We start from the raw sequence: 20,212 nt of genomic DNA on the forward strand, positions 1-20,212 counted from the left end.
ATTAATTAATATGAGTCCATGCAGGATATCCTCATGCAGATAACACTCAGTCTGATGACACCGAAAAGAACTTCTGCCACAAATGCATAGTTCTAGTGTTATTTTGGCTTCCTGACTTTCAAACCATTTGTCTGGACTATCCACTGCTCGTTGGCAGTTAGAGGTCAAGGGAAAAGCTTCCTAGCGTTAACATTTTAATACCAGTTCATTTCAGGTATCAACACTCATACCTCACTCTAGCTCCACAGCAGGATTTACAATCACAGCAACATTGCTCAGAAGGGATCTCTGTAAGTTTTCAGCCCAACCTACCACTCCAAGAAAGGCAAGAACAGTCACTAGACAGGGTCAGCCATGACTGTTGTGTTAAGACTTGGAAACACCTAAGCATGGGTGCTCTGCCACCTCCCTGTTGTTCCTGCTTGCTGCATAAGTATCTATACATTATTATTTTAAACACTGCTAAAAAATAAATTAAACCTCTCTGGCAAATTGCTTCATGGTTTGCTCATCCAGACACATGAACCAATGGTGTGTAATGCACTATGAAGAGCACCAGATTCCTTGGCCAAACAGACACAGAAAACCCTTAAAACTCAAGATACTCTGGATATATTTAAAATCCAGGTATTCTCAAGTTTCTGATGAAGCATATCTTTATGCTCCTCTCCCTCACTGTATTTACTGATAGTCCCCTGGTCTAGAGTCTCTTGTGTTGCAAATATTTTCAAACAAAAGCTTTTGTATTGGCATCAAAATGGCTGCTCCCTGCCTGATTATACTACCAGTGTAATTAATGCTTAAGGCAGTTACATTTTTGTGATTGAGTAGAGGTTCAATGTGGCGCTGAAATCTTGCCTCTGAAGCCCAGGAGAGTTATAGCGTTGGTTTCTGAGACAAGACAGTGTCCCATTTCTTCTCTGCAATTAAAAACAACCACTGAGTTTCAGATAATACTAGAGGTCAAAATATCCAAGTGCCATAGAATATATTTAACTACATACAATTGGTACCTACTTAAAAGGCCTTAGAAAATTGCATGTTATACAAACCAATCAAGCTTTCAAGGTTTACTCTGCAACTAAAACATCTTAACCAGAAATATAATCTAATTCTCTACAGGTCACATACAAAAATACAGATGGCTACAGGTAAACACACTCAGTTAATACTGGTTGGCATTCACTCAGACCTTATTCCAGGGTTCTCAAAGTACTTTACAAACAATGACCAGCCTTTTTCATAAAGGAGGGATATCTGTAGCTTGCATTTATTTTTACACAGGGTAAATTAAGACTGAGGGTCAGGGCTGTAATCAGAAACAGAAAGGCAGGACCTGGGGCCCCAGTTTTTACATAGCTCACCTTCTAATTAGAGTTATGCATGTACAACAAACAGAAACTCTAATTGGGAGTTCTCCAATTAAACAAATCCTCTAAGAAAGCTATATGCATATTTTCAAAGCTGGAAAAGAAAACATTTTAGGATACTGAGCAAGCAACTGCATGAAACTTAGCTTTCTTATTGAGCTGAGTGGTTCAAGAACTCTAAATTTTGAAGTCTTTATTGGATTTGTAAGCTTTTTGTAAAGGACTGGCTTCACGATGTAAAGGCAATAAAAGATTCACCACAAAAAGTTCACCAGTGTTCTGTACCTTTTAGTTTTTATCATTATTATTGCAATGTATAAAGAAATATTAATTTCCCAGAGAGACTCTGAAAACACCTTTCTTTTCTGGGCAAATGAGGTACAGAAACAAAAAGAAATACTGAAGAACAGCAGTGCTCATTAGGCACAGACTTGTACTCAGCCTTCAGTTTAGCAGACAGGCAGTTTAACCCACACACAACAGCTTTTTCTCTTCCTAAGTTTTCTGACCAGTGGCCTTGCTGATGGAACTTGGTTACTTCTACCAAGTTTTCTTCCATGCATACTTCTGATAGAATGATTTAGAGCTACTTCTTATTGTTATTGCTGCTGTTTTCACTAGATATGACATTGCTTCATTCAGCACTGCATAGTAACAAAGAGACAAAAAAAAGAACAGTTTGGCTGGAACAACAGGAGCATAATGTCAGGCCTAATTCAACAAAGCTGGTGCAGGAATGCTTAAAATGGCAAAAAGAAAAAACATCTCGTCAGAGGGAAAACAGAGATGGTCAAACCTATGGAAACCAGACAACACGGGATATGCAAAGGCAGATTTAAGCATCATCCCAGTTCCACAGACATTCTGGTAGAATTAGCAGGCAGAAAGGGAATCAGTGGATACCCACTACACTTGTCAGATTCTAGGAGGCATCTTCAACCTTTATAACATGGTGGATAATTTAATGTCTCTGGAAGATACCTGTTTGCAATGCTGTGGGCACTAGGTCTTTCTGTCAGAAAAGCTTTCCCAGCCTAGTTTTCATCACAAAGACTCTCTCCCATATGATATAAGTCAAGATCTTCAAAGAACTCTGCAACTCTTACCTTCTGGGACCATAACAGGGTGGGAAATGAGTTAGCAACACTGTGAAGCATGTACCATAGAAGCTAAGATATAACCCAAAGCACTACAGAATCGGAAAAATAAGTATGACAGTAAATCTAAATGAATGCATGAAAAATGAGAAGTGATCTTTTTCAAGAACAATGGGTCATGCCAGACAGCCTAGAAAATTTGTGCAAAATCACAGGATAAATGCACAAAGGGAAAGCAACAGATCATATTTTACAGAAACATTTATGGTTTGGTGGGTGGAAAAAGGTTTTTTCGACAGATTTTTACAGACCTAATCAAACCCAGAAAGTTCAAATGTTTCTTTTTGCCTATACTTAGTGCTACTTTATAGATAGTATTTTGCTTTAATTTAATTTATCGAGACTTTAATGAGACTTTGGTACTTTACTGCCTGGAAAATTATTACTGACACTAGAAATATGGTGCCTGGTTATGAATACTGCAATGAAGATATGAAGTTGCCAGACATATTGTAAACAGAGCATAATTACAGTATTTACAGTTGAACATCAAAATGGGAAGAGATGCCAAGCGGCATTTCTCAGAAGTTAATATTGGGAATTATACAATCTAGTATCTTCCCTAACAATTTGGAAAATGAAGTGAATTGTATATTGATTGAATACACGGTAGACACAAGAAGATGAACTACAACACAGCAGGTGGGAAGGTTGAAAAAACACACAAAAAAACAACCAGCAACAGAAAGATTTGGAGGACTACAAGAGAGAAGGGTGCATTTAAGAGGGACGCTGTTTAATATAGAAAAATGTAGAATAATAGGCTTGGAAAAAATGAACGCCCATCTCATGTAACCAAATGGGAAAATGCCAGTTTTCATGAAAAAAAAAATTCCAAAAGATTTCACAGTTTATTCACACTGAAAATTCACACTGGGGTATATGCATCAGGTTTGACAACTTGTTTGCTACGTTCCAGCCTGATGTGACTTTAAAAGGAAGAATAATATATTTTCTTAAAAACATGTCTTTTAAAATAAATTTTAACTTATTTAAAATCTGTATGGAATGCTCATAAAAGACCTAATTTATAATCTTACTTGCAGAAATAACATTATAATGTAATGTCAGTGACACAGAAGAAGCACATGAGAGGCTAAAGGTGGGGGCCAGGAACCAAGGCCTATCTATCTCTGATACTTCAAGGAGTTTTAAGTGTTCACATAGTATAGCAAAATGAATACTATGAAATATGAATACCATGAATACTAGGCAATACAATACCATGAATACCATGAAATACTAGGCTGCAACTAATTTGCTGATTTTAATTAATTTAAAGCTCAGCTGTACCTTGAGGAAAGCTACTATTGTATAAAGGAAAGTAGGATTCTGAGGGATGCAAAGGGAAAAAAAAAACCTGAACAAATACTGAAACAAGTTTGCTGCTTTACATGACTACTGTATACATTAATGAACCTTAAATATCATCTGTAGGACAGAAACTGTCAAAAGAATCTATCCTGGCAATAAAATTAACCTGTAATTATATAAACTTACTAAGTGTTGAAAACAGACTTTATGACAGAAAAAGATCTGCAAGGACTGTATTAAAGAACTGCTCCTGGGTAAGAGTCTAGAGTACTCTATCTTTCCCCCATCATTTTTTTATTAACAATACCCGTTCTGTACAAGCATATAATTTTGTCACAAGAGTGATTCATTACAAGACAATATATAAAACTTTATCAAATTGAGTACTACTTTTCTTCCTAACACAGCAATCCAAATATGGCTGAATGCATACAAAATGGCTGATGCGATAGCAATCAACAATATTTTTTAATGTATGCTATAAAACCTGCTTACCAAGGGGAGCCATATATTCTGAATCCCCTCACGGTCACTTCAGAGTCTTGAAGATAGATGCAGTTTGTTAGAAGAGACTGTACATTTTCATAGCTCTCTGGCTTCAGCTTAGAAACAGAGGGGAAATAGTAAAAGTCCTGCTTGATTAAGTCAGCCATGAATTCCTGGTCAAAGGTCAATTCATGATTTCCTGCTATCACAATCTTGTATTCATAGGGCAGGCTACCTAAAACAGTGAAAAACAAACAAATTACTTGTTTTATGGAAAATCCGATCAAAGAAAATAGGCAGACTCACAAACTATTATCGATTCCTATAATAGGCTCACATAGTCAAAACAATTGAGCACATTCCTTCTCAGTGTTACTATAATTCCTGGTGATTTCGGGTAAATGACATTGCTGTCTTCTTCAGGGCACAGTACGATTTAGCTTGCTTAGCATTATTGTGTTGAAACTACTTTCAACTCATCATCCTTAAATAACAGTCTGCAGACTTCTGCTCTAGTATTTACTTCCCTTTAATTGCCATTTGCATTGCAAGTATCACTTACTGTGACAGCCATGACAACTCAGTGACAGAAATTAGGGTTCAAAGGAAACCAGCCACAATGCTCAATAAATTATCCCAGTTCTCATTCCCTAGCCCTGCGGTCATTGCCAGCTTGCACTGACAAAGTCTCACTGACTAAAGGCTTGGGTCACCCATGGGTCTGCTGCCCTCCCTGCCCCAATATGAAGACCAAGACTTCAAACAAGACAGGCCTTGAGCTTCACTGTCAGAACTCCACATCCCCCAGAGATTCCTAGCTTTTCACAGCTCTATTTTCTCACTGACTTCCTTGGATCCATGGTCTATAATTTAAAGTGACTCATGTTTAAGAATATTTTACAACTCACAGTTAGTGAAAAACCTAACAGCAACCTCCTGCCTAAGGCAAGAGTACGTATCCCCCCACACGTGTTTTCTCCTGAAAGCAATACTGCAAGAGAACCCTTCCACCTGACTCCACTTTGGTTATCAGCTGGACTCTGCCCATAAAGCAGGGATCACCTGTCCTAGAAGACTTCTGCTGAGTGCTTTATGTGCATTTGAGAGAAAACCTACAGGGTTTTTATGTCACCAGTCCATGCGTTTGGTAGGAGTTGGCATCAGTAGGATGAAAGATAAAATCCAACAGTGGGATTCGGAGCTCCAGAAAGAGGAGAGAACGGAAACACTAGCCCAGAGATGTATATACATGGCTGAACTCAGTGTCTTATGAATGAAAATATCTGCATGACTCCTTCGTATTCATTTCAGACATTTCTGACTTTATTATTAGGAAAATTGATCTTACCATCCCACTTGTGGACCCAATACATCTGTGCTTTTAGAAAATGTATTAAGGGAAACTCTGTTCGGGTATTAATTATTACACACAGACTCAATTATTCATGTGAAAGACTTCTTGAAATGTAAATACTGCAATTTGTGTTTCTGAAATGCTTCATGCTTCACTTTTTGCAGCTGTATACTCCATTTCCACATTTCTGTGTGCACACATACACAAGTTTTAAATGTTTTTTACGTGCTGCATAATGTAAGGTCATCTGCAGGACTTAAAGCATTCTGAGGAAAATAAGGAGAGAAAAAAAAAAAAAAAGAAATCCAGCATGCCACAACATTGTTAACAATTCCATTTCTATTCTGTTTTGTAAATCTTTTCCAGCTCATCTGATCCATCCATCTAGCAGCCAAGAACCTGTATGAGCTGGTTATAGTTGTTGCTTCCACTAATGTATTTATGTCATGTTGCTGTCTGTGGGTGTTACATAGGCAAATTAGCAAATTACTCTAAATGTACAGTTACATTTATTATAGTGGCGGCCAGCAGCACTGCTGTAGTTACAGGTCTGTCAGCCTTTCAATTAACAATTCTGTTTTTGATGAGTTTGCAGCTCAGTTTTTTTTTTCTCCTCTTTCTTTTCCTTTCATTCCATACCAGGCAGCAACTTGCTAAACCAATTTCTCTCCTTTGTCTCCACTAGCTCTCTCTACCCTCTGTCTAACACACTGAGCTAATTCTTTCTGCTTGCACATAAATTTAACAGTATTTTGTTTCAATTTTGTCATTAGAAGACTTACAAACATGCTTCACACCAAGCACTCTTACAGTACTAACTTAACCTTAGAAGGAAATCTTTGAAACCTTGCTCTTGGCTGGGCACTGCTGTCATGAACTATACGTAGAAGATGTATAAGACCCTCAGCTCTCAGATCACAGTACTGCTTATATACATTTCCTGCCTTTCTAGTATGACGAATATTTACCAGTACTTACAGTCCACATGCAGAAGTCAGCACTGAATACTATACATATGTGCATTAAAGGTACAATCCCCCTACCATTAACCTCAAAGGCGCCACTACCTTACTGTAGGAGAAACACAATCCAATGTGGTGTGTGAATGCAATCCTGAAAAATTTTTAATGTTCTGAGTGCCTTCTATGGCCTTAAGATCCACCAAATACTATCAATATCTGATATTTACCTGAAAACTACCTTAGAATAGCAACTTTCTTTCCTTCTCCTGACCTACAGCATAATACTTTTTCTCATTATATTTTGTTATTTAAATAGTTTTGTATTTTTTTATTCTAGTACATCCTTCCAACACAAACACATGGTTTTCCAATCCTAGGCACAGACTATGGCACACTCCATAGCTCTGGCTTGGACTATGGCTGGACCAAGACCTCTCCAAGAGTACACAGCACAGTAACCTGGAATTTTCATACATGCCCATAGTTTGAGAAGAACCACTTTTTCATCTATTATCTTTTGTGTCACCAGTTTTGAATTCAGATTCTTCCAGGCTGACCGCTTGATCCTGCACCTTGTAGTGGGTACTAATGGCAAGCTGGGTATAAATAACTTCAGGCACACTTTCTGTCCCTTGTTGAACAAGCTGAGCTAAGAATGTTGAATTCACAGTCATGAAAGCTTTCATGGCTTGGCAAGAATGATTCCTACCTAAGACAGCAGTAGCTACAAACTAGCCAATGCAGCCTTCGTCTTCCTTTTACAGATTCCATGAAAATAAGCTAAAGATTCCATGAAAATAAGCTAAAGGCAATGGGTAGCATTTTGATTTGCTGTTTTCCTTCTTTTTTCCTTTTGTTTTTCCCTTTTATTTCAAAAACAGTAATACACTAAAAAGCAAGTTCCTACCACTCAGCCACGTAACCACCAGTGATACCATCAGAGTGGCTTTGAATGCATATAGGGCTGACCAAGAGCCCTGGGGTGATGGTTGGAGATGGGGCCCCGGGGGCATCTCCTCAATCCTTCCAGTGAGAGGGCTAGGAGCTCAGGTGGGAGTGGTGCATCCCATCATCAGTCTGAGCATGGCAGAAGCTGAAAGCAGAGCTCCCACTTTTATTGCCAAGGGACCCTTTCTGAAGAATAAGGGCTGCTGTGCGGGATGATCTGAGGTCCCCTCCATCCTGGATGTCTGTAAGTCTACACTGGCAAACGAATGAGAATTTTGAAGAGCCTGCAATGCTGTAAGAAATTAGATACTCATTCCGTGTGATTCTAATGAAACAAATCTATAGTAAACAAGCAATTTAACAAGGACTAGAAAGTATATTCCATTAACTTCTGTATAAGTTTCTCGCATTATCCATTTAGCAGGTGAGAAGGACTAAATACTCGACTGATAGCCAATTAACATTTGATGCTAGCATATGGCTTTGCTGGTGGGCAGGTAGCAAACTTCATTTTAGTACAGGAACTCTATGCATACAAAGATATTAAAGAAAACTTATGGTTGTCACAGGAGTTCTGCACACATATCCAGGACAAAATTCATTCCCCTGTGAAATAAGTCAGCAAGCATGTAAGAAATAGATCTGCCCTTCAGGAGTGCCAAAAAACACATGCAAGAACATATGCTAGGGGAGTCAAAGATGATTTTTAAAAAAAAAAGTTATGAATTTGGGGAAAATATGTATTTTTTTCATGATTTCTTATTTTGATTAGTCAAATCAAGACAAGTGATTTTGCCAAAGACATGGGATTACCGAGTTCTTCACATCTGAAAAGCTTCTGCTAAAATAGCTGCATAGCCTGGAGAGGAAATACAACTAGACTGGTTGGAGAATTTCACCTAAATAGTTTTCTGTATTAAAATCATTAAAATACCACTTGGATGAAATGAGATATATTTGGAAATTCATTTTATGGTTCTGACATTACCAAGGAAACAAAATGAAACAAAATGTCATTTAAAAATATTTTGGGGTGAATAAAAATTACACTTCTAAGCAAAACTTCACTTTTTTTTTTTTTTCTTCAAAATAATTTTTCCCTCTCCTGGAATGCCTAACTTGTGAGAAATAAAAGAGTATTTTTCTCCATAATCAATCTTTTCATCCTATTTGGATTTGCAATCAACAGAAATGCTTAGACATCAAAATTCTGTCAGAAACACATTGGCTCCAATTCAGTCCTGGGTTTCAGGGCTTTCTCTTTTAGGACACATCCAGTATTTGCTTTCTGCCAATTTGGAATGGAGCTCCAAACAATGACCCAACTCTTTCAGCCACTATCTAAACATGGGTTAACAGATTATTTTTCTTTCCTTTCCCTTCTCTGCTACATGATTCTTTATCTTTTTTTCCTCATTTTTCCTTCTGTTTTTTTTTGTTTTTTTTTTTTTTACAATTCTCTTTTGTATGCAGAAAAATGCCAGAGTCGCATTTTCATGCACTTGATTTAGTAGTTTCAGAAAAGGGTATATTTTTCTTTCTTTTACAAATACAAAACCATTGCACCTTACAATTCTGTACCTTTGTTTCTCAGCATCCCTCTGAAAATGCCCACCAGATTTAAAAGTCATTTACTACAAAAGGCAGAGGAGTGGAGGCCTCAAAAATAATTACGTTCCTTTGAGTTTCCTGGAAGTAAGTGCCTAATAAGACTCACATACAATCTGGAAGAGAGGCTTCCGAAGGATGACAACTCTTATGAGATGCCCTAAGATCCCGCAGAAAATCTTCAAGACAAAATCTAAGAAGCCAAGCAGCAGTGGTTCTACTCCCAGAGCAACTCATCACACAAAAAAATCTGTCCCAAATCTCCTGAATAAACATATGCATGTTGCTCCGAAAGCAATGCTTCCTATTTATTTCCATGGAAACTACATCAAATACAAAGAGCACAATAACACTACTTGATAGAGGAAAATCTCAACTCCAAAGCACTATTTTTCAGCAGTGGATACCACCATTAACTACACTTTTTCACCAGCAATGAAAAAGAGCTGGCATGCCATGCTCACAAAGATCTGCATGGTCTTCTGGAACATGGCTTCACTTCCACATCGCTGTTGCCACTGCTGAAACGCACTACCCACTGCCTCACTGTGCTGACAGCCACTGCTTCGTCTCCAGAAACGTTCAGGAAGTGTTGATGAATATCAATGGGCACCATTTTTCTGCACAGATAAATTCAGTGATGCCCCTTTGTTTCATGTGCACTTCCATGTCAGACTTCATTCTGTGAGACTGTCTTTCTGCTCCCATTTGTCGCACAACAACAAAATGCAATGAAATATAGGTAGAAAGCTTCAACTTCTACTGCCACACCACTGATATCTGCCTCTGACATTGTGGGCCAACTTAATAAAATAGCAAGCATTACTTTTGGAGCAGCCCTAATTTATTATCCTTTAAGATTTTTTTTTAACTACTGAAAAGCCTGGGATATCATACTTAACTTACATGTAGCAAAAGGTGTCTTCGACTTGGCAGCTTCTTAACTAGATATGTGGGGATTTTGTCAGTTGTGGCAAGCCCTCCTCAGAAAGTTTCTTAGCCTTTGTTTGCTAACTACAAGAATCTGCTAATAGCTCTGGTAATACAATGTGAATGAGAATGTACGTATATATTTGTTTAGCTAGTAACATCTTTGTTTATTTCTTTCATTACTGCAGATTACTAATTAAGAAAATCAACTGAACATCTAATTTTTTGTGTTTTTATGCACCAGTTACAAAATCATTACAGCAATTCTTAACTTGTAAACTACAGCAGGTCCTTTTTATGGTGAACATAATTTCTACCAAATAATTTGAAATGCTGGGGGACTGTCACTTGAACTACAAACTGCGTAATGCAAAGCACTGAACAATGTGCCTTTGCCATTTCCCCTCATCTGAGTTCGTTGGAAGTAGAATTTTGTGTACTTAGAGGTTCATTCGATTCTATCAGCAAGCCTTCCTCTTCTTATATTAGATAAACAATGCAAATACGTCAAAAGCAAACGCAGGATGTTTATACTCCAGGCTCCTCTTGCACTAAGAGGTTAGGCATCTTTACCAATGTGACTTCCTTTGTTGCTTACAATTGTTACCAATTCGCAACTTCAAGAGATAAAAAGCAAACTTGAAGAGCAGATGTGCTTTGCTCCTCTCCCAGTATTGTACCAAGCAGAATTTTTAGTATTCATTAAAAGCAGTGACAATCATGTAAGTGCCCACTTAAATGCTTTCTCCCTCTCATTTCAACCTTTTAGAACACAGCAGTGAGTGATATAGTAAAAAGACTGCATAACTGTCTCAGATTGCTTTTTTAGCATCTCTTTGACAGTTCTGTGTTTAAACACTGGGGCTGATGTCTGGGAAATTCACATTAACATACTTATTGTATGGTGTGTAATCTGGAATAACATTGTAAATGAACACTCCTTCCTAAGTCATCTGTAACCTGCTAGATCAAGACATTCTTGCATTGTAAAAGCCAGTAATTATATCAAGCATTTGAACAACAAACACATACAATAATGCTCACATTTGCAAACCAGGATTTCTTTAAATAGTAGATAAAGGCAATAGAACTAAAAAATTATTTAAAAAAAATTCAAAATTGGATAATTCTCCAACTTATATTCTTTGATAAATTGTGTTTTATACACACGCACATAATAATAATTGGCCCAAATTACTTCTAAAGGAAACGTGGCTTTGTTTTAGCCTAGTAATTATGTGGAACCAAACCCATGCATGCTGTAAACCAGGCGCTGAGAGCAGCTGTAGTGGAGTCAGGTCAAAACATTGTCGCTCTGTACCTTCTGTCCACTAGTGGTCAGTAACAGACGCAGAGAAAATTGCCCAACTGCAAGGTTTGCCCAAGCTGAATCTTTCCTTGATATGCTCCCTTACTTTATGGTGATTGATGGACCCCAGTTCACACCTATACAAATCATGGCATTCATTTTCATAAATTGTTTTTTTTTTCTTTTTTTTTTTTTTCTATCTCCTGGAAAAGTTTTAGTTTAAACAATATACCTTTCTGAGGTTTTAAGCCTTTCAGAATATTGTAGTTTTGGTATACAAAATGTATCTGGAGACAACAAATGCAAAGGAGATAGAGAACTACGTTGAAAAATAACAATAAAAATACTTCAAACTTCCTGCATAGATGTCTCTGCGCACTGATACAGATTCCTGCTCAGATCTTCAGATCCCATAGAGGTGCTTTTGCTATTTCCCAGCTGTCACCTTCTGCAAGGGAAGACTACGTGGAGCTGCATGTTGCGTCACTGGATGAGGTGCACAGCACTAATAACAACATTTAATGTTTGTGCACAGTGCCTTGCAATAGGTGTTCCGAGTGCTGAACTGAGAATAATTAATCCTCCAACACATTCATGTAGTAGGTGCATCAAGCATCATTCTCACAATTTTACATGGGGGAACGATGAAGAGGCTGTCAAACCTAAAAGAGGACTAAGTCGAATTTGGTTGCCCGCCTTCCACAGGCTCCTTCAAATATCTCAGTCAGGGGCAATCAGGGTTTGAAGAAATATATTCCAGATTTTTCACTTCCCTGGTTGCTCTATATGTACTTCTGGGTCTCGCTGCCCTCCTGAAGGGATGCTTGTCTGCTAGTCCAGTGGAAAGCAGCACACTCAATCTAAGAACAAAGTGCAAAATAAACCCCAAAGCATTTGTGTGTTTGGAAAGAGGGAATGCAGGAAAACTCCTTCAGCATCTACCATTCCTAGGGTTCCTACAGCTTCTCATCACTACATGAGGAGCAGATCTGGAAAACAGCTGCTCTGGCACATCTTCCTATAAAGGAGCATAGCTTAAATATTCCTTGAGACTCCTAGTTCCCAGTCTAACGTTCAGAAGTCTTCAGGATATATGAAACCTCCAGAACTGGAGAAATCCTGGAAGGGAGTGTTGCAGTACACTTTTCTGTGCCACACTGTCTGAAGCTTACATGTGCAACGCATCTGAGACACATTTAAGAAATGAATTTTTTTTAGTATGCCCAGTCTTTTAAAAATGACATCTGTTCTAAATCCCTACACAGCTCAATGTTTTTCACTGCATTTCCAAAGCCATTCTTTTGTAAATAGATAATTTGTGCTTAAATACTTCTTTCAAGAGGTTTCTACATTAACATAAAAATAGTGTAATTACCGATGGTCAAAATGGCATGACTACAATTTATAAATTCTAATTTCTTTTCCTGCTCTGAAGCTGATTTTCTTTTTTCAACACAATTTTAATCTGTTTAAAATGTGAGTATTATTGAACTTAAAAATACAAAATACCTGTTAAGAGAGGAACATAAATAATTGCCACCATTTCACAAGATTTAACATGAGCAAAAGTAAAACTAAACCTCATGTTTTAAGCTTTTTTGAAGATCTTTTACTAAGAATTTAAAAAGAGGGATGATGTTTATTGACCAAAATTAGCTGACTTTGTTCTCTGCTGTAATATCAGAAACAAGTAATTCCACTGCTGCTAGTTACTTAATCTGGGCAGACATTTTCACTCTACAACCTTTTTTTTTCGGTCTAAAAGAAAAATGATATCTTTTGAGCTGAGTCTGCCCAGGTCCGTTTCTGAAGTGCATGTCAAATAATTTAATTAATTTTTGTGGGTCTGTGTGTATGATACACAAGTAAGATTAATATTGTCAGGAAAACAGTCTGAAGAGCTAATTACTGTTTTCCACTACAATGTAAAGCCACCTTCTCTTTTTTTTTTTATTTCAAGTTTAGCTTACATTTGAATTTCAATAAGAGTGTTTTTGACATTGGAAAATCCCAAGCAAACACGCTGAAACAACGAGCACTATAAAATGTGCTGGTTTAAGTAAGCTTTTCAATCCACATACAAAAAACAGTTCTCAAAGAGAATATGAAAGTATGCTTGCAGCGTGTACTGCAGATTGGCTATTCAGTTACATTTCCAGGAAAGTTACTCACAAGCTGAAAGTGACAGCGGGTCCTGGAGCATACAAAATTTGGAAATGATATTACAGACTCTAGCAAAGTGAATTGCAAGAGCAACTGAACCAAGCAAGCAATTTCCAGTGCCAACAATATGGGACGCACAAAATAGAGATGGTTTTAGACTCATTATCTGATGAGTGCAGGAAAGCTTGTCTTTGTGTTCGTCCCACAGCACATTTGATTTATATGCAGGTTGAGATTAAGTAACAAAATAATGAAATATCTGACTACACGGATAGCTGCAGTGCATACAAAGCATGACACACCTTACAATATAATCCACCTTATCTAGCCGTGGTTACATACTAATCTGTATTTATTACAATTCCCCTGAATAATTTTCAGCTGTTTAAAGTGACGCCACTAAAATCCCCTGGACATACTGGAAAACCAGTGTATGTCCAAAGCTGTCACGCGATCCGTCCTTAAAATGTCACTACAAAGTTTCGTTGCCTTCATGGCCTTCCAACTGCACCTACTGTAATATATGCTTTGCTCTTCCTTTTTTTTTCTGATTCACAATACCTGCATTTGCAAATTTGGAAGAAAAATACAGTCAGAAAAGAAACTCAGCAGCAAAAGGGAAAAGAGAATCATAAAAATAGGAGAAAGGTCAGTTCAGCAAAAAAGAGGGGAGGGAAATGACCTCATTAGCACCACTCTATAAACTTGACTATTCATAGCCTTTCCCCTTCTTTTTCTAAGCTACCCTGAATAAGAGTACAAAATGGAAATCTGACTTACAAAAGTACATCACGGTACTGCACGACTGGGCAATAACAGGAAAGATGAAACAGAACAGAAATTCATGCAGAATAATGTAACTGCTGGAAAAAGTATCCCAACTATTCGTAAGTGATGGATTCTGAACTGGATGTTGCTGCTCAGGAAATAGTTTATAGAGTAGGCAATTTTATGAAATCTCATTGTTCCGTCATCAACAAAAATAAAAACAATAATCCACAATATTAGAAAGAAAAGGAGAACAAAATAGGAAATTTCGTTATGCTGGGGTATAAATCTGTGATGTGTTCAGAGCACGTGCAATTCCAGTCTCTCCACCTTTTAAAATAATAAAGAACAAGCAGAGGTACAAAGAAAGACAAAGATGATCAAAGGCATCTAAGGACTTCTAAACAGCTTTCAGCCTGAAAAATATTGAAAGGGTAAATATGGGAAGAGCCTATAAATTCTGGAGCAGAATGAAGACTGGAATTGTTCACTTGCCTCATTTAGTATTAGGAAATACCAAATGAAACTAGTCAGTGGTAAGTTCAAAATATGCAAAGTTCTTCACACATACTATATATGTCTATTAAATACACTATATGTGTATTTAATGGTGTGGTCCAGGAAGTCCTTGGACTGCCTATCAGAGAAAGCTGGGAAAATATGCATGCCCAGCTATCACCAGCCTTTTTTCACTCCCTCAGAGCTCAGCATCAACCTATTACTGGTAAAACCTCAAATCCTGAGAAAAATGGAGGAGTCTTCAGAAAACAAAACCAGGGAAAGTAAACAACTGATCACCAAAAAGAACTGAAATGAAATGCAGAAAAGGGCTACAGGAGTGAGAGGATTGAAAGTTTAAAGTAGGAGACTGAGGGGCAGACAAAGGCAGTGATGGGCTGCAGAGATATATCATCTGGCCTTCCTGTGTACCCACATACAGTTAGCCTAAAAAAGAAAGAACATATTTTAGGGTATGACTCAGCAGCCCAATGTGCCTCTATCAGCATAACACTTGAGCATGTGCTTGATAGAAGCATAAGCTCCACGGAAGTTAATGATGTTAATGTAAAATATATTTTGCATCAAAAAGGCACAGAAATTTTATGTAGAGAAGAAAGATAAAATCTGAACTTGCTTAAGGGCCTCCTGATAAGATGAAACAGGCTGACAGACCAGAGTGGCAGAGACCCAAGGGGGTGTGACAGAACTGAATGCCATAAGGGAGGAATAAATGCTCACATAACAGCAGAAGTAGGGTGTGTACCTACTGCCTGGAGGAAGCAGAGGGAAGGCATAACAAACAAATATTCTACTCTTTATTTTGAGGCATTAATAAATAGGTTATGATCTACTGATTGCAGAAGACACATTACTGAAACAAAACAAAATAACCAAATGGGAAAGCCAGTCCTCTGGTATGGGAAGAAGCAACAGACAAGGAAATTTGGTGATGACAGTTAAGAATGAGGCTGTAAGCAAAAGTCCCGGTCAGTGCATCAATTATTTTCTCAAGACACCAGTGAAATGTTCAGACAAGGAAGAAGGATAAGGCTGGGCAGGCTGTGGGCATTATAGTTGCAAAACCATGTAGAAAAATCTAAACTGTCACAGACTAGCATCTTTCCCAACAACACGGGCTACCAGCAAAAAGTCTGGAAAAATCTTCCTCTCAAAGAGGAGGCTTTTAACCATTTTATCATTTACTACAGATTTTGTAAACATTCAGTGCATTATTAATTCATAAGTTGTTCATTTAAAACAAAATAACCTTTCAAAATAAAAGCTAATGCTTTCATTTTGAAATCAGATTGAGCATAATTATTAAAATTTACACCTTTTAACTGAAACAAAGCCTTTAATGCTAGTCAAATGAAACCTGCATACCAACTCCAAGCTATCTATTATTCTACTGGATATTTTAGAATTAATTAAAAAAAATATATTTTTTTTTCTGCAAATTGTCAATAAGCCTATATATATATATATATATATATATATATACATATGTATGGTTTTTTACTTGTTAAATACGCATCTCCCTGTCATGGTTTTGTGGTTTCTCGTTTTCAGTATTCTACATCATAACATCATGTAGTGCACTGGGAGTTGAAGTGTTAATGCTCCAATTCCAGGTACCAGTCCCTGTATGTTGCAGAAGTCATGGGATCTGGCCCGTCCTGGCTGGGTGGTCTCTTACTGCCTTGCAGTGGGTGCTTCCCAACCATACCAAGCTTTTCAGGTTCGACTTGGTCTCAGGAACTCTCCTATTTTATTTGATTTGTTTGACTCAATTTCAATTTGATGGTATTAAATTGTGTTATCTTGCATTCTGATATCATAGTAAAATAAGCTTTCCTCCATAGATCGTTGCCACTGTTTTTTTCCTTCCTCGAGCCCAGCTCCCATCTCCCCATCCTTTTCCCTTTTCCTTCCCATCTTGTGGAGGTGGAGGGGGGCCCAAGGGCCTACTGCCTCCCTGTCACGGGCATAGATTGATCTAGTTAATTCTGTGACAGTCCCAGAGAGGCTCTGTCAACAGTACACCTCAAAATGCAAAGATCACCTTTTCCCAAACCATACACTACCATGAAATCAGACTTTGGCAAAGTCAGATAATTAGGCCTTCTTTTGGAACAAAAATGATGAAGGGACCATCACAGAAATGCCTTGGGAAATTTCCCAACCAAACTGAGAGGATTTTAGCTTAAGGACTTCTTCAGAACACTGTACAGCTATGACCAGCAGAGAGGCAGATGGAGAACTAAGGACACAAAAACTGTGCAGCAAGCAATGTGTGTAGCCCTGTCTTTGCTCACTAGTGATGTCCCAAGGCATTTTTTTTCCACACTAGCAGACAAATAAAATAAGAATTATTTAGAATAGTTAACCATATGGTAGGCATCATCTTCATATGCTGTTTTCAGTGCATTGTTACACTATACGATAGAGATCTACAAAATAAGATTCAAATTTGCTTTTGGTTGCACAACAGACCATTTGGGGACAGAGAAGAGCAGAGGGCACCATAGCAGAGTATGAGACTTCCACAGGCTGCTCCTAACTGAGTGACCACAGAACAATGCAATTTCTTCATGCTGGGCATGTCATGTGGTTTCCAAGCTGAAATAAATGTTTATCGGCCTTAATTGATGATTTTTTTGCTGGTAAATATTTGTTGAAATTGTGTAGCCCTGACTTTTTTCTATCCGTTTTCAGCCTATGTGTGTTTGTCAGCTTTGTGCATTCTTAGTGAGGAACACTGTAGCATGCAGGAAAAAAAAAAAAAAAGAAAGAAAAAAAAAAGGACAGTGCACAAAAGATAAACTAGAGGAAAGATAATCACTCTAAAAACCAAAACCCATTAAACTCTGTCTTTCCACTTCCCAAGTCCTCTGACCCTTTTTTTGGATAATGAAGTATCAGAAGCAAGAATTTGTTTTTATTCTAAATTAAGGTATCTACGCTGCAGCCTGAACAATACCGATTGGGTTTTTTGTCTGGATACAGTGAAATGCTTTCCAGTTTTCACTGACATTTTTTTTTTAGAATATACAGAACACTGCAGAAGCGCATGTAAATCACCACTCTCTTGCCCAGTGGAACAGAATTTCAGTTACAATGCCAACAGTTGCCTACAGAAGGCATCTACATCTGGTCTGCTACATCCAAGACAGCAACCACGGGCACACGTTTTGCTTTATTTGGAATTCATTGCTGTGGTGCAGCTGAGCCCCAGATAAAAAAACTATAAGCCTCCAGGGTTAAACAGACAAATGTTTTCAGTCACAACAACTTTTTTTTTTTTTTGCAGGGAAGCAAAGCCATAACAATGTATGTAGGAGGTTTTATGTAAATCATTAAAGGCCTACTGACTGAAATTGTTGCTAACACCACGAAGTTGCTTAATGTACACTTGAGAGTGTGAAGGCAGAACAGATGAATAGTCTCACAAATCTTATTTGCTCCGTTGGAAAAATGCAAAAAAAAAAAAAAAGAAAAAAAAAAAACTTGTAAAAAAAAAAAAGAAAAATAAATATCTGATTCTTGCTCATTGCCATTCAAATTTAAGACAAATTAATATTCATCATTCCTGACTGCGTGGTGGTTTTTACTGGGAGGCAGAAGGGGCAGATACATTCAGTAAACAAATTTACTTTCAAATCCACACAGATTTCAATACCTACCTAGCCACTCGTTGAATTTTTTTACTTCACTAGGAAGTCCCAGCTCAGTGAAATCACCAGCATGTATTAACACATCTCCATATGGCATTTGGATGGGATCAGTTCTCGAGTGAGTATCAGAAATGCAGACAAATCGAGTATACCCTGGAGGTTTGGGAGCATCATGGGGCACCGGATCAACCCTGCAGGAAATGCATCACAACAAGGTTATAAAGTACTTATGAACTTCCAGCGTCTACTTTGTAATTCTAATACTAATTTTTACCTTCACAAAAGATTACACAGTCTTATAGATCTGTCTGATGGAAGGGATTTATTAAAACAAATCTAACGCTAATGGGAGGTGTAAAAATTCTTGATGTTCGCATCACAACATTCTCAGTATTTGTTGGATTAATTTAAAGAGATTAAGCAAGAGAGACTGAACTGTGGCAGCAACTCTAAAACAAATACTTACAAATAAATCAAAGGCATCGAGAGATTCAAAGGAACGGTGCTATTCTGTTTCACTGTTTAAATATGATTACATGGTACACGGGAAAAAGATTTATTTCAGATACATAAATACATTTTAAATGCGTTTTTTTAATTATAACTTTTTTTTTTCTGCAAGTTATATAATTCCAGCAAATTTAATTAACACATTTTGGAGATATGTTTCAGTCTGTTAATGCAAAGCAAGATAAGAATCCTCCCGACAACAGCTGTAAATGTATGTTCAAGTCTGACTATTGTCAGGATAAATGTGGTAACTTTCTGGGCTTAATTATACTAAAAGAAATCAGATGCTGTGAGGGGTGAGGATGCACTGTTCAGAATCCAATCTCAGTATTTGGAACTGAGAAAAAGAAACAATCTGACCAAGTTTGGTGAGAGTTACAACTTATGAATAGAAGAGGAAAGCAGAGAACACCTCTCTGCTACGGGAGGCATACTTATTTCCAGCTCATTCAGTCTTTTTACCCTCAAGCTATAGTTTGTTAGAATATACAAAAGCAAATGTATCGTATACAGCTATACCATATCTGCTATTCCAGTTTGGGAATTCTGGTGGAATAAAATCAAAAAGTCAGAGATGCAAGAGTTATATTTATGTCACCAGGAACGAGAAAGGCATACAGAAATATTCTGAATTATTTTACTTTTAAAACAGTTATCCTGAAAGGAAAATCAAAATTAGTTTTGTTCACTATTGCCATATATAATATATTCCTTGATGGTTGTGCTTCAATTCAGGATCTTACTGTTATATAAATAAACACAGAAAAAAGTTAGAGATCTTTGTTACTAATGATACTGCCCCTGGGTTTACTGGGTAAATTTCCCAAAGACATATTATTACTTGAGAGACATAAGATAATCATTTCTAATCTTTTCCCTAAGTGAAAGAAGAATTCTATTAAATTTATGGATGGATAAACTGAGGTATTTTTGACAACTTCACATGATAAATGGATAAAATCTAAGACTTCATATATATCAAATATATGTAAAATATTCTATTTTTTGTAATTAAAAAATCCAGTTTGAATAAATTACATTGTATTCATCTTTCTTACATGTTTTAGGAAGAAGTGGAGTGGCTTTGTTTTGTTTTGAATCCAGCACAATAAGCATCAGCTACTTGTGAGGTGGTTTTGTTACTTTTTTTTTTTTTTA

At 37.3% G+C, this 20,212-nt stretch overlaps 1 protein-coding gene across 6 annotated transcripts in view; it reads right to left on the reverse strand.

The window, feature by feature from the left end:
- The window catches only part of MPPED1 (metallophosphoesterase domain containing 1), a 61,703-nt gene that overhangs the window by 23,252 nt on the left and 18,239 nt on the right, over positions 1-20,212 (reverse strand). For all 6 annotated transcript variants that reach the window (XM_052690679.1, XM_052690678.1, XM_052690680.1 and 3 more), the window contains exons 3-4: positions 18,550-18,735; positions 4,337-4,558 (exon numbers count right to left, since the gene is read on the reverse strand). In XM_052690679.1, the coding sequence (XP_052546639.1) occupies positions 4,337-4,558; positions 18,550-18,735 (408 nt within the window). The remainder of the gene's footprint in view (positions 1-4,336; positions 4,559-18,549; positions 18,736-20,212) is intronic.

Source organism: Tympanuchus pallidicinctus, unplaced genomic scaffold, assembly GCF_026119805.1.
Source record: "Tympanuchus pallidicinctus isolate F22 unplaced genomic scaffold, pur_lepc_1.0 scaffold27, whole genome shotgun sequence".
NCBI classification, from domain to species: Eukaryota; Metazoa; Chordata; class Aves; order Galliformes; family Phasianidae; genus Tympanuchus; species Tympanuchus pallidicinctus.